This window comes from Phascolarctos cinereus, unplaced genomic scaffold, assembly GCF_003287225.1.
Source record: "Phascolarctos cinereus isolate Bilbo 61053 unplaced genomic scaffold, phaCin_HiC Scaffold_3;HRSCAF=262, whole genome shotgun sequence".
NCBI classification, from domain to species: domain Eukaryota; kingdom Metazoa; phylum Chordata; class Mammalia; order Diprotodontia; family Phascolarctidae; genus Phascolarctos; species Phascolarctos cinereus.
The window spans coordinates 172,936,737-172,952,213 of NW_027555736.1; the positions used below are offsets into that span (position 1 = coordinate 172,936,737).

Here is a 15,477-nt window from a genome sequence, read left to right on the forward strand (position 1 = left end):
AGTATTTGTTAAGTGCCTACTATATGCCTGGCACCATGCCAAGTGCTGGGGACACAAAGAAGACAAAAATTGTTCCTGCTCTCAGTGAACTTAGTCTAATGGAACAAGTCACCCTCAGAATGGAGTGGTTGAAGACTCTCCTGTTTCTAGTCCAGTTTGTTTATGTGCTGAAGTAAAACAGAAGCATGGGAAGGCCACTTGGCAACCACATTGTGTTCTCAAGAAGCCTACTCTACTCACCTCTTCATCACAGTGACTTCAGGTAACCCCTAAAATCACCATAGCAGTTAAAGGCAGACTTGACCATGCTTAGAGAGCCCCACCACTGCCTGGAACCACCCTCAAGCACCCCTTCAAGATTCAGGTTAACTTCAAATATTCCCTAGCCAAAGGAGAAAAATCAATCCTTATGACTTTGCATTATTAAGTCATTTCAACCACCTTAAGAAATGGTAAAATTCTGTCCTGAAAAATACCTGCTGAATAACAACAGGTAAATTAGATTTTTCCCCCTTCCTTTTTCAAATCAATCGTGTTTAAGAAAAGTAACCACCAAGATGAAAGATAAACAAGCCCTGTTAAGCCCCTGACACCTACTACCCTGGGTATAGGACATAAATATTCCCCACAGCCTACTTTCTAGAAAACTCCCTTAGTTTCTTCCAATTTTCTAACCAATCAGGTGGGACAGTCATCAAAATCCCCAAGCTGGTGGTTTGAAGCTTCCTAATTGGCCTTCTAGATAATGGGGCAAATGACAGAACAAGGTAAAGACCTTCAACAATACCATCAGCAGAAGCCATAGTTGTTCCCCAGTTTACTGTGGAGCACAGATGTTGAAAAGTAGCACCTACAAATGAACTAGTAAATAATGGCTCCAACTTCACTGATTTGATCCTTTACTTCCTGTACTCTGATACCTCTAGAGTTAACTAATTGGGTCTTCACTGGCCCCATGGGATCCAAAAATAATTTTAAATCCCTCCAGGAACATAACATATGGGGGATCCTTCTGTGAACTCATTGTGTTGACATCCTCAAAATCTTGAAGTACCTGCGATCATCCTGTCCAATGACCAGAACTGAACTTTGATTAGGGACTTGCTGCTTTATGAATCAGAGGGACTGAGAAGAAAGCAAAAGCTCCTTGAATTCAACCCAGAGCCACTGATAACCACAGTAAGTTTCCAGGAGACAGGCAGATGTCCACAAACATCCTCATAATTGCCTACATTTCCACAGCTCAACATCTCCCTTTATATTTTCCCCATTTCTAGGTATCATTCTCCCAGTTCCACAGCAAAACGTCTTTCAACCACATTGTACTTAGTTCATTAGTGTAGGTTACCAAAATCTTCTTAGACTAGAACAATAACAAGTTATTTCCCCATGTTCTTCGTTGGTTCCATCTTTTCTTGGCGATAGTGTCTTCACGCTTGGCGTCCAGCAAGGCTCTATATTTAACCACTGGCTGGAAACCCAGCAAGTGGGATAGTCATTCAAATTCAAGACAAGAAGTGATTTTCTTGCCTTCCAAACCCCTAGCAAAGTACCCTGCATATATCAATTGACAAGCATCAATGAGCAACATTTAGGCACTGAGGATTCAAATACCAAGAAAGAAAAATAATCCTTGCACACAAAGAGCTTACATTCTAAAATGATAGGTGTTTCATAAATATGTAAAATTGAATAAATGATTAACATTTTGTCCTAGGTAAATTTGCTTCCTGGTCCTTTCTTCCATTTTTAAAACAGGGACTCTGGACTAAACCCATGAATAGATTTGAACTATTTTAATATCTAAGGTGAGAGACTTAGTGAAAGTTTTTTTCTAATCCTCTTCCTCATCATTGCTCACATATAAATAGCACTTTATAGTTTACAAGTACTATACCTATCTTATCCCACATTATTAAGTGTTATATCCATTTTACAGATCTAGAAACTGAGACCCAGAAAGATTAAGTGAGTTGCCCAAGCCTATGTCTTCCAATGGTGGCAGGTTATACTTTCCAACATTTCTGCTCCATAGTTAACTGGAAAAGAGCTAGTTTCCATTGATGGACTGGTCTATGGTCAGATGACTAGTAAATGTCCAACTGGCAGATGAACCCAGGTCTTCTCATTTCAAATTCATTCCTTCTGGGCCCCACGCTGCCTCTATTCCACTATGCTACTTCTTGGAATCAGACCAGCCTACCAGTGAGCAATAGTTTCTAACTTAAAACAATGATTTAAAACAGTTCTTAAAACAGTTCCAACTTACAACAGTGATTCTCAAACGTTTTGGTCTCAAGACTCCTTTATATGCTTAAAAAATTATTTAAGGTTTCAAAGAATTTTGTTTATGTGGGTTATATCTATTAATATTTATCATATTAGAAATCAAAATGTTTTACTGGTATTATGAAAATTGTTTTGACCTCATGGATCCCCTGAAAGGGTCTTGAGCACCCCCAGATGTCCCCAGACCACACTTTGAAAACCAGTGACTTGAAGTATTGCATACTACTACATTTTCTACATAACTCCAACTTCAGATACTGTGTGACCCTAGACAAGTCATTTAACCTCTGTCAGACTCAGTTTCCTCATCTATAAAATGGGGATATTAATAGCATAAATAGGATAAAATGAGATGATACTTGTAAGTTTCTTTGGAAACCTTAATACCACATTTTTATATTAAATGCTAATCATCAGTACTTGTGTTTTTCTTTTGTGAATTTATTCACTATGGTATAAGCTGTACCATTCATAGGTAATGCAAAATGAGGCAATCAACTAAGGTGCTGTTCTTTGAGAGGCTCCATGCTACTGGCACTGGGCAGTGACTAAAGGGGCAGAAGTATCAGGGAAGCAGGGCACTCAAACAGTCTAGATCAACCATGACCAGTTCTCAGAGTTAAAAGCCACACAGTGCTAGTAAGAACCTGAAGCTGTCATCTAATCAGCTCACCAACCACTCCCTATCACCGAGGCAGAGCCAAAAATCCTAACTCCCTTACACACACACACACACACACACACACACACACACACTCCTCAGGCTATATATTGCCTTTCTATAATTTCTTTCCTCCCTTCAAGGCTCCAAATAGATATCTTAACCTGAATCCCTTGTCTTAGTGAAAAGTGAATTTTGCGTCAGCTGTTGGCTGTTTCACAAACTACCTGCCTGATCTTGGACAAATATTTCCCTTCTTTGGACCTCAGTTTCCCCATCTCTTAAATTAAGGTGTTGGACATTAGTCTGATCAACAGCTTCTAATCTTGTATACAAATATTCTCTAAGCCGGTTTGTCCCAGCTCTAGTATTCACTTAATATCTGTGATTCCACCTGCACAAAAATGTTGAGGACATGGATTGTTCAGTATAATTTATCTTGTCCTTATTTCCTCCATTCCTGTAAGAGTGGCCTAGGGCTCCCAACTTCCTAGGGAAAGACCTAGATACTAGTATGTGTTATTAAGTGTTTGGGGGTGGTAAACAAATTATTGGGCAGTTAGGTGGCACAGTGGATAGAGTGCTGGTCCCGAAGTCAGGAAGATTCATCTTCATGAGTTCAAATCCAGTCTCAGACACTTACTAGCTGTGTGACTCTGGGCAAGTCACTTACCCTGTTTGCCTCAGTTTCCTCATCTGTAAAATGAGAAAGAAATGGCAAACCACTCTAGTATCTTTGCCAAAAAAAACCCAAATAGGGTCACAAAAAGGTGGAAATGAGTGAACAACAATAAACAAATTATTTGTTCTTTCCATTTGGGGAGGCAGGGAGCAAGAAAGAGCTAATACACTATGCCTTATCTAGCTGATATTATACACTTTTGCCATGAAGAGGGATTCCCAACAGATTTTTTTAAAGGCCATCACTTCTATAAAGCCTTTATCATACAGAAAAATGGAATCCCTGACCAACAATGGAGATGAAGCTGGAAGACAGAATTCACCAGCTAAATGTGCCACCATTCACATTTAACTTCCCCACTGCTTTGCCTGAGTCCACTCCAGGAATCCCCAACATTGCTCTGGCTAGATGCTCTCAATCCTGCTTATAAAGTGCCTTTATCACAAAAACTAGCTCCTTAGGTATATAGAAGTTCATGTCAATCTTTTTAACTAATTGGGGATGGTGAAATTAAATAAGGGAAAAGAAAAAAAAGAGAGAAGCTTAAACAGAGTAGAATCTCATGTGACTGGTACAAGTTTTAAGTAATATATAGAACCTTAGAGATCAGATTGTCCAAACACATTATTTTAAAAGTGAGGAAATTGAGGACCTGAGAGATGAAGTGTTTTTGCCCAAGGTCACAGCACCAGCAAATAGGATTCAGTCCATATCCTCTGACTCCATATTCAATGTGCTTTCAAAACAACTGAAGTGCCACTTCTTACCCATAGCCCTTCTTTTCTTTTTCTTTCTTTTTTTTTTTTTTGGTAAGGCAATTGGGATTAAGTGACTTGCCTAAGGTCACACAGCTAGTAAGTGTCAAGTGTTTGGTCTGATTCTGGATGTGAACTCAGGTTCTCCTGACTCCAGGGCCAGTGCTCTCATAGCCCTTCTTGACGCCTTTCCCTCAAACTGAAATTATATGTATATAAATACAAAGTTTCTTTATTTACTTATCTGTGTGCATGTTCCTTCCATCGCAGTATAATATAAGCTCTGTGAGGGCCAGAGAGTGTTTTCATTTTTGTCTTTGTATCACTAACATATAGCACAATGTCTACCTAACACATAGTAGATGCTTTTAAAATGCTTGTCAGTTTGAGTTTCCACTAGTACATAAAATCAGTACCACAGTCGGTGGGTAGAAGGCTACAGGCCCTCCCAAACTGAGGAAGAATAAGGTCAAGAAATGTCGCCTCCTATGACTGAAGTCAGCACACATGATGAGTGGTATGGGATTAGCTCTCTCTGAAAACCTTCCCAGAAGCAACCTTTCCTACCATGTGGTTTAGAGATCGTTTCATGATAATATTAAGGTGTCTTTCTATCTGACATCAGGAGGCAGCCAACTTCAATTGTAGTTGGGGAAATCCAATCCTTAAACTTGTGAATTTTAAAATATTGAAAAAAAATGCAATCGGGGGAGATGAACAGAGACCTTCATGGAGTTTAGAGAATGATCTTAACATATGCACGAGAGACTTTTTTATCAGGGGAATGTCTTTTAAACTGAGTTTTGCTCTACAAGCTAAACGTGATTGGAGAATCACTATGCAATAAACACAGCAAGATCCTGTATTCGTTGTGTCTTTCAGACAACTATATAATTGAAAATATAGTTTGCTGTAGAAAATTCTTTGCAAAATCCTGCCACTTCCTTTTCCATCAATAACACACTTGACAAATACAGAGACCATCAGCATGAAGATGTGAGAGTGTAAATGGTACATTGTTATGGCTGTCTTTTGGATTGCTTTTGTTGAATAGTAATATCGTTTTTGCCTTTCTATTGTCTTCCTCTCCTGGACCTATTTTATACAACCATCCTTGAATGCTTTTGAAGTTGTTATCACTTCCAGGTGATTACTAAAAGTCATGTGAGAGATTTTGCATGAATTTCCTTTGTTTGTACTTGGTCTAGTACAGATCTACTTCCCAATTTTAAATTCTAGGATAACATTTCTACTTTTAGGTGATATGGTTCAAATGAAGTTGTTCCACATTCATTCATGATAAAAGATCACTAGGAAAATGTGGTTAAATCTGTTCCATTTTCCATCTATTTTTCCTTCTGCCATTTTCGTCTTCAGAACACCAGGACGGCTAGGTAGCTCAGTGGATGGAGTGCTGGACTTGGAGTGAAGAGTCAGAACGGCTTCAGTTCAAATCCAGCCTCAGATACTTATTAATTTTGTGACTCCAGTCAAATCACTCAATTTCTGTTTGCCTCATTTTCCTCCTCTGCAAAATGGAGATAATAAGAGTATGTGCCTCCCAGTGTTTTGTGAGGATCAATTGGGATAATATTTGTAAAGCAGTTAGCACAGTACCTAGCACATAGTAGGCACTATAAAAATATTAGCTATTATTATTGAGATGATGTGGCTCAGCTGAGTCACATGCCGAGATTTCTATAAATCTGTTTTTGCTCTCAATGCTGTTTGCTGCATTATAATCCCATACTGTTTACAATCTTCCATAATCCTCCATAGCACTTTGTATGGGCATTTGTGTTATAAACCAATGTTGTCCTTGGCTGCCAAGTCTCTCCACTTGGCAAGGACACTGAGTGTTTGCTGAAGGTACATCCAGGGTCTTCTTTTTGTTGTTTTTCTTTCTTTCTTCTAATTTGATGCTGATTTTGAGCTTTGATCTAACCGGTTGATGATTTGACCTTACCTTAACAAATAATCCTGCTATATCTCCTACAACTGTAACTTGTGTCAAACAAGATATAGCCAATTTTATTTCTTTTATTTGTGAGGTTGTTTGGTGTTCACCAAGTCTAGCATTTCTGACTCTCTTCTAAAAGAAAATATTCATGATATCTAAGCATGAGCCTTCTGATTAATCTATCTACATTTGTCCTTTTTTATTTGTCAAACCTAAACAATATTTTCCAATGTACTTTTTTTCTTTCTCCCCTGTGCTCACCTGCACATTAACGTCACTGAGTATCAAAGTTTATTTTTATGTAATTGGAAAGGTCATATCTAGTTCTTCAAAGGTTTTCTCTACTGCTCCATTGTCTACAATAGGTCTTGGTATCTAAGTTGCAACTAAGTGGCGCTGTGCTGGACTTGCAGTCAGGAAAAGCTAAGTTCAAATACAGTCTCTGACATTTACCAGATGGCTGTGTGATCCTGGACAAGTCACTTAACCTCTGTTTGCCTGAGTTTCCTCATCCTTAAAGTGATGATTATAATTGTACCTACCTTTCAGAATAGTTGGGAAGTTAATATGAGATAACACTTGCAAAGCACTTTACAAATCTTAAAGCATTATATAATGCTAGCTATCATCATCATTATTATTATTAGGAGTTATTTTTTGCTTACATTCACTATGAGGACAAGATTGTCCCATGAAGCAATTTTGTTACTGCTTTTAAGGACACAATTAAACCAAGTCCTTTGTTTATACTTCCAATCTCTGAACTACCCTGTAATTTGCTCTTTTTACAAAACTTCTGTTTGTCTTCTGGTTTCATTTATCATGGGAATGGCAATTTTGATGTTCATAGTATGTCATTGGACATTGTCATTTTCTTTGTCAGAGCACAAAGATCTCACTCGCATACAAAATATCGAAAATTAAATTACTATTTACAGACGGTCTAAATGCCTTCTGCTCCCTTTGGTCATCACTGTGGAAGCAAAAGGAAGATCACTCAGCACTGGGGGATATTTTCTTCAGCGGGTTGACATTGCCAAACAATTCATCATTTAGTGCTCAACCTACTAATGGTGAGCACCTCCAGATTTAGCCAGTTTGGGCCTTGGACAGCAGACTCGATCATTCAGAAATATATACAAAGCCTTTCTAACATCATAGAGTTTGCCAGAACCCATGTTCTGTTTATACAGCCTTCAAGAACCCAGTCTTTCCTCCACAATATAAGATATTAGGACAGGATTTTTTGGAAGAAAAATGGCACCAACTCTCATTTACATAGTCAGTCAGTCAATAAACATTTATTAAACACCTAATAAATGTGTAAAGCCCTGGATGTTTTACATAGTGCTTTCCTCACAACAACTTAATATTAGTATTATTATTCCCATTTTACAGATAATAAAACTGAGACTCAGAATGTTTGAGGAGAGTTGCCCAGGTTCACACAGGAAGGGTTGGAACTAGGACTTGAACCTTGGTCTTTCAATCTTCCACTACACCACATATGCTGGTCACCAGAAAGTCATATGCCTCATTGCAAATGAATAAATTGACCTTTTAGTTTTATCAATCAATCATTTGTGTCATAATGAACCAAAGACTAAGGGTCTCAAGTGTATTCCATTCCTTCAGCAACAGAATGCTCATCTGTCCTCTGAAGAACCAATCTTACTAAATTTAGAGAGGCATACCATCAGAAAGTTGTCCACCAGGTGCTGAATGTTTTCAGCTACAGAAACTCACAGTGAAAATCTCCTGTGGAATTGAGGGGGCATGTAGAATGCTTGAATGGAGCAAGTACTGACAAAATCAAATTCTTGAAGTATTGAATTGAAGAATTGCCTACTGTTAGGCAAAATAATTCTAGAAATACTCCCTAAATAATACTGTTTTCTTCCTGCTTATTATCTCTCTGCCTAAGAGAAGACATAAACTTTCCCCTTAAAGTTCCCATCTTTATATTATGGTTTCTTTCTCTAGTTCCGCCTCACCTCCAAAACAGTGATTTGATGTTGCAATCTATTGCCATCTTTCTCTAATTCCTCTTCACCTCCAGCTTCGCTATATGTCTTGGTCATTCTCCAGGTAAGACTACTCCAAGGGATGGAGAGAACTAACAGCACTCAATTGGCAGAGTTCATCCTGACAGGGATCCCTTACCCACCCAGGCTAAGGACATTCCTCTTTTCATTCTTCCTTGTCATCTACATTCTGACACAAATGGGCAATCTACTCATCTTCCTCACAGTCTGTATTGACGCACAACTCCATGCCCGCCCCATGTATATCTTCCTTGGTGTTCTATCCATCATTGACATGGGAATCTCCTCCATCATTGTTCCACGGCTCATATTGAACTTCACTGCTGAGATTAAGCCTATCTCATTTGGTGGGTGTGTAGCTCAGCTCTATTTCTACCACTTCCTAGGCAGCACCCAATGCTTTCTTTACACTCTGATGGCCTACGATAGATACTTGGCCATATGTCGACCCCTGCACTACCCTGTACTGATGACCTTGAAGATATGTTCCTTGATGGTAACTGGAGCATGGGTAGCTGGCTCTATCCATGGTGCTATCCAGGCCACACTCACTTTCCGCTTACCATACTGTGGTCCCAACCAGGTAGATTATTTTTTCTGTGACATCCCTGCAGTGCTAAGGCTGGCCTGTGCTGACACAGCCATTAATGAAATGGTGACTTTTGTGGACATTGGAGTGGTAGTTGCCAGTTGCTTCTCTCTAATCCTGCTCTCCTACATACATATAATCAGAGCTATCTTAAATATCCGCACAGCTGATGGGAGACGTCGTGCATTCTCCACCTGTGGAGCCCATGTGACTGTGGTCACAATTTACTATGTGCCCTGTGCCTTTATCTACCTGAGACCCAAAGCCAATAGCCCCCTAGATGGAGCAGCTGCTCTGTTCCCCACAGCTATCACTCCTTTCCTTAATCCCCTGATCTACACTCTGAGAAACCAGGAGGTAAAGTTAGCCCTGAAGAGAATGGCAGGAGACCAAAGGGGTATAAGTAAGAACTGAATGATTCTGTCCTTATTGAGACTCATTCATATTTCAAAGATTTGAGTATTAGATGTTAGTGAATTTATTGAAGACAAGCATACCAATACAAAATTAGAGACCTATGATACACATTTTGGCCTAAAAGGAATTAAATGAACATTTTCAGCTTTAAGCAAAATTGCATGTCCTTCTGCTCAATAAGGGGCATTAAAATATAGTGTTTGGTCAACGTACTTAATAGTCAATTTAATAACCATGTTTTAACTGGGTTTTTTTTTCAGTATGGTGAAGCAATATAAATTGTTCATTTTAAAACCCTTGTTTGGCTTTGGTTTAAATGTTGTTCAAAATGTAATGACCTGTGGGGAAAAAAAAGTTCTTTAATAAATCATTTATAAAGAGCTCTCTTGCTAATGCAGTCTACTTACTAAGCTAGGAGACCATCTACAAAGTGTGCAATGTATAAACCTTGCTCTTGCTTTTAAATTTCATGTAATACTTATCAGAGAGTTAGAAGCTGAAAATTTCCAGTTTAGGAGGACTCTGTCTTATTAAATACTTCCATGTCTGTCTTGTAAGATACTTGCATGGTCCTACTATCTCATGCAATTAATCCATCCAAGTCTTCTTATCTATACCCTCCCATAAATCCTCCATAGACAATCCACCCAATGTACTTGAAACTTCCCTCTAGATATTTTAATATTTTGTAGACAGATTTAACATTTTGCAGTCACCTAAGCTATCCGTCAATTATCTTTCACTATTGTTACATGACCAGCTCATATATAGGGTGATATTTTGGCACCACTTCTTTCCACAAGTTATCATTGGCATTATATTGCAATCTAATCATGCTCTTCAGGTAAGAAAAAACCAGTCATGGTGGTGCATGCTCTCAGTATGGATATGTCCTTATGTGACTGCAGTCTTTTTTTTTTTTTTGCTTTTGCCTAATGTAGCAGAAGGAGCAAGAGATGAGCAGTTTAAAAGATAAGGTTATAGGAGAAAAAAGTGGGGGGGTGGGAATTGACAGAAGCTGAAACAATCACATACTGCTTAAAAGCTTTTTTTAATTCTAAGTTGGGAGAAATCAAGTTAGTTTCCATGGTAATGCTAATCAAAGGCTCTGAATGATTTTAGGGATTAGAACAAGCTTAGTGAGAAAGGTAATGAAATGTACCTTAGCATTTGATCTTTCTTTTTTCTATGCTTGCTCCATAAAATTATCAGTTTTCTTATTTGATGTTTAAGTGTATTTATTTTCACAAAGAAATTGTTTTAAATAAAATGCATTTGAATAACTATATAGAAGAAAATGACCTGGATTTCTAATCAGAGCTTGAATTCTGACTCTGCCACATTCTGGCTATGTAAGCTTGGGCAAATAACTTTATCTCTTTGGGCCTCAGCTTCCTCATTGGGAAAATTGAAAATATTAGTCTATATTGACCTCTAAGGTTCACTAAATTCTATTATTCTGTTATCTTCACAGATGAGCCATAGCAACACCATAAATATTGTTTAGACCATTTGGCCATAAGCTAGACACTACTGCCACCTGGTGGCAGCTTTATCTCTTTGTAGGCAGAGTACAATGCCATATTGTAGATAATTCAAGCAATATATGTTGAATTGATTAAAGTACCTAAGAGTAAAGAACGTTCTCAGTGTTCTACATATGAACCCAAGCATATAAGATAAGAATAAAAGTTCTCTTTCCATCCTCATGCTTGTTTCCTGAGTGGAATGTCTTAGTGATGAGCCAGTTTATTGAGTTTGGATATTTTTTGAAAGTAGGACAAATATAATGAAGTGAAGATATGATGCAGAAAAAAAAATACATTGCTCAGAAAAGTAACAAATTAGGACTTAGAACTGTCAGCCTTCCAAGGAGGGAGAGTGTGGTTCTAAGAGATGCTTCAGGAGACTCCAGGACATTCTGGTTTGGACATCACCATCATCATCATCATCATAACATCACCATCCCACCCATCCTCCCTCCTTTATTTTGCTTCATATACCAGAACATGCTGGGGGATTGCAGAAAGCAACCAAAAGTTTTCCTTCTTCCAAATAAGATTAACCTGAGCTAACTTAAGTTATCTTTTATTCTAAACTTAGCCATCTTTGTCACCAATCATAAATTGTAGAATGCAAGAAGTTAAATGCTTATTCAATATTCTAAATGCCAAAGGCCAAACCAATTCTGGATTCACACCCAGACCAGGCTGGCCAGGAGCAAGGAGGTCCACAGGCTCCCCCTGTGGATGATTGTCCCTACTAGTATATCAATTTTGGTTGCTGGTGAGAAGTTGGAACTCTCTATAATTCTAACAGCTCCAGCTGGCCCTTCTCAGTCTTGTTTCTAAGTTTATTTGCATGGCAACCAAGCGCATTGTGGAGGATTAACAGGAGTCTTCACTCCGGTTCCACTTAGCTCCTTAGTGACTTTACTATGTACTCCCCAGCATGATACTAAAGAGATCCAAACAAGCTGCCCATGGGTATGAGAGGAGTTAAGAGAAATTTCAGACCACAGGTCAAATAAAAGTTTATAGGGAAAGAGTCACAAAGGGGGAAAAATAAGTTTAAAAGTCAGGCCTAACTGATGAAGGGCTTTTCTTGAGATCGTTGTAAAGCACTTAACACAGTGCCTGACACATAGTAGGCACATAATAAATGCTCATTACCTTCCCTTCTCTAGCTAGAAGGCTGGCTGTGGCAGACTAAGATCAGCTAAGATAGCCCCGGGACTGAAAATGGAACACTGACCTAAATATTAAAGATCACACCAAAAAAATAAAAGAAGAGTAGCAGGTAATCTATCTTATACAATACGGATAGGGGATGAATTTTTAACCAAAAAATGATAGAGGCAATTACAAAAAAAAAAATTTAAATAAGTGAAATTGAAAAGCTTTTGCACAAACAAAATTAACACATCTAGGATAAGAAGGGAAGCAATTTGGTGGGGGGGGGGATCTTCATATCAGATTCTTTGGATAAAGTTTTTATATCCAAGTCATATAGATAAATAGTAGAAATATGTAAGACCAAAAGCCATTCCCTAATCAACAAGTGGTCAAAGTATACAAACAAACAGTTCTCAAAAGAATAATTGCAAACTATTAACCACTATATGAAAGACACTCCACGTCAGAAAGCAAGTCAACAAACATTTATTAAGCACCACCTTGTGCCAAGCACTGTGCTAAATGATAGGAATACAAAGAAAGGCAAAAAAAAAAAAACAGATCCTGCTCTCAAGGATCTCACAAACTAATGGGGAAGACAACATGAAAACCACTATGCACAAACGAGATAAATACGGGATAAATTGGATGTAATCTCAGAGAAAATACACGAAGATCAAAGAGAACTGGGCTTCTTGCAGAAGGTAAAACTCTATTTGAAACTTGAAGGAAGCCAGATAATCCAGAAGGTAGAGACATGAAGGGAGAAAATACTGGCATGGAGGACAGTCGATGAAGATGCAAGAAGGCAGGAGGTAGAATGTCTTTCTCAAGGAAAAAACTAGAGGCTAGGGTCACTGGATCATAGAATACATGGGTAGGGGTCAGGGGAAGGGGAATAAAGTGTAAGAAGACTGGAAAGGTAGGATGGGCCAGGTTATAAAAGGCTTTGAAAGTTGAAGGATTTTAGCCAACACTTTGAGGAGCCAGCCCCTTTATCATGTTCCAGCTTGCTTCACTAAAGACTTTGGGGATTTTCCCCTTTGGTAAGATCTAGTACTCCCTTATCTTGCTCCAAATAGAAGAGCTCATTCATTATGTGTATTGTTTGGTATATTTTCATATGTAATACCTTCTGATTTCCATTTGCTATCAGCTTAGATAAATGGGTTTATTTGCTATTTGCAATGTGTGTTCATTGTAGAATGGGCATTTGGTGGAATGGGAGTCAAGCCTTGTATATATATATATATATATATATTGGGGCACTCCTTCCTATTAAGCGATAGCTAGCAAGAGCTCAGCTTGAACCTAAAAACTATCTCCCCTAGACTAACAATACTTAGTGGAGCAGATAGATTCAAGTCTGTCTTGGTACTTTTTCTCCAAGGAAAGCAAAGAAGCCAGCCTCTGGCACCAATCTCCTGTTTTCCCTCCTAGCAAGAATAAAATTCTCCCTTACAGAAGAATAAGTCAAACAGTGTATATATGTCTATCTATCTATCCTTCTATGTATGTATGTATGTATGTACACACATATACATATGCATATACATATGTATGTATATATGTACATACATATACATGTGTGTATATATATATTCATGCTTCCCTATGAGCCACATCCAGACAGACCCAGGTGGACACAAAAAACCTACACAGGTAAAATACATACTATATACCTACATACTAAAATATTCATACCAGTACTTTATGTGGTAGCAAAGAACTATAAATAGATCTGACATTTTTTACAATATTATGCACTCATGGACCACATATCTTTGTAAAGAATTGAGGGGGAGATATCTTCTTATATCTCTCCTTTGGGACCAGTCTTATTCTTTATAATTTTGCAATATCCTTTTTCAGTTATTTCATGGTATTGATTGTTTCCATTTAAATTGCTGTAGTTGTTGTATATACTGTTTTCCTGACTCTGCTTATTTACCTTGCTTTAGTTCATGTAAGCTGTTCTATGTGTTTCTGTTTTCATAATTTCTTAAAGCACAGTAGTACTTCATCATATTTATGTGTCACAATTTGCTTAGCTATTCCCCAAGCAATAGACACTTACTTTGTTCGTGTGTGTGTGTGTGTGTGTGTGTGTGTGTATTCATGCCGCCTTAATCCATGCCCAGTTTGAAGACAACCAAGAAGTGCCACTGGATTTAACTACCTGAGCACAAGCAAAATATGTCTATTTGACTTTGGTGAGATTTAAGCTAAGCCAGCTTTACTCCCTGCATAAATGAGTTTAAGGAAAACTTTTTCAACCTTTTCTATTTCTCACTTAAACAAAGCATGGGATAAATGCTCCTAGACAATTTATAAAGTATGTTATAATGGATATTCTTTTGTGTATGGGATGAACTAGGAGTCCAATGGGATTAGGGTTAAAGTTTCCTTTCAATTCTCAAATTCTATGATTCTACAACTCTGCCACTCACCTCCCACTCTCTTACATTCAGTTCTCCTACCTTTACAAATTTAGGGTTTTCTCTCTTTTCCCTCCCACGCACACCTGTATGATTCCTCTTTTGCTGATCTATTTCCAAATGCTGTCATAGCCCAAGTCCTCCAGCCATTTTAAGCTGTCTTCCCAGTCAGCTACAGTATATGCTCCAAACCTGTTTTCTCCTTCACTAAGATCCATATACAATCAAGGGCAGAAGTCATCCAGAAAGACAGAAAAATACAGTTCTCCTAATTGGTTTTCCACAATAAATTTCTTGACTATCAAAATGATAAGCTACTAAAGTGGCCTTTTAGGACATTCAGTGATGCCATTGCTAGTAAGCTTTAGGAAAAGATTCTGAGAAGACGTGAGAGGATCTAGTAGGTCTCCATATCCAGCTTGCTACTCTAGAGAGTCCAAGGAGTTTCTCTTTGGGTACAATCCAGGACTTTTTCTCTTTTGGTTGAGCTAAGTAACCTTGTTCCCAATGGGAGAGCTTCTTCATTCTATATTGTCTGGTATACATTCTCTGGTATATATTCTACACATATATATGCATCTTATATATATAGATATTATACGTACATATATATGTATGTATACATTATATATGTGTGTGTGTGTGTGTGTATATATATCTCTTCTCCAATTTCTGTTTTGCTATGATTTGGATAAATTTGCTAAACAAAAAAGGAGGAGGGGAGAGGAAGAAGAGAAAGAGAAGAAAAAGAAGAAAAAGATAATCATATATCCATCTGCCATTTATCTGCCTTGAATGTGCATACAAGGCACCAAATGATCTCTTGAGGATCCTTTCACTTCTATTATTCTGTTACTCTACTGCTTTGCCTTTCCTTAAAGTATTTTGCTTTTCCACTTAATTATCATCATCTCCATGATTATCTAATATTTATCAACTCCCTTATTGAATGAAGTTTTCCCTTAG

General features: G+C 38.0%; 1 protein-coding gene across 1 annotated transcript; it reads left to right on the plus strand.

Annotated features, from left to right (window-relative positions):
- Positions 1 to 8,453: 8,453 nt before the first annotated feature.
- Positions 8,454 to 9,395, plus strand: LOC110206640 (olfactory receptor 10G3). Its single transcript, XM_020984191.1, has one exon. The coding sequence runs from the start codon at positions 8,454 to 8,456 to the stop codon at positions 9,393 to 9,395; it is 942 nt and encodes a 313-aa protein (XP_020839850.1).
- Positions 9,396 to 15,477: the final 6,082 nt, after the last annotated feature.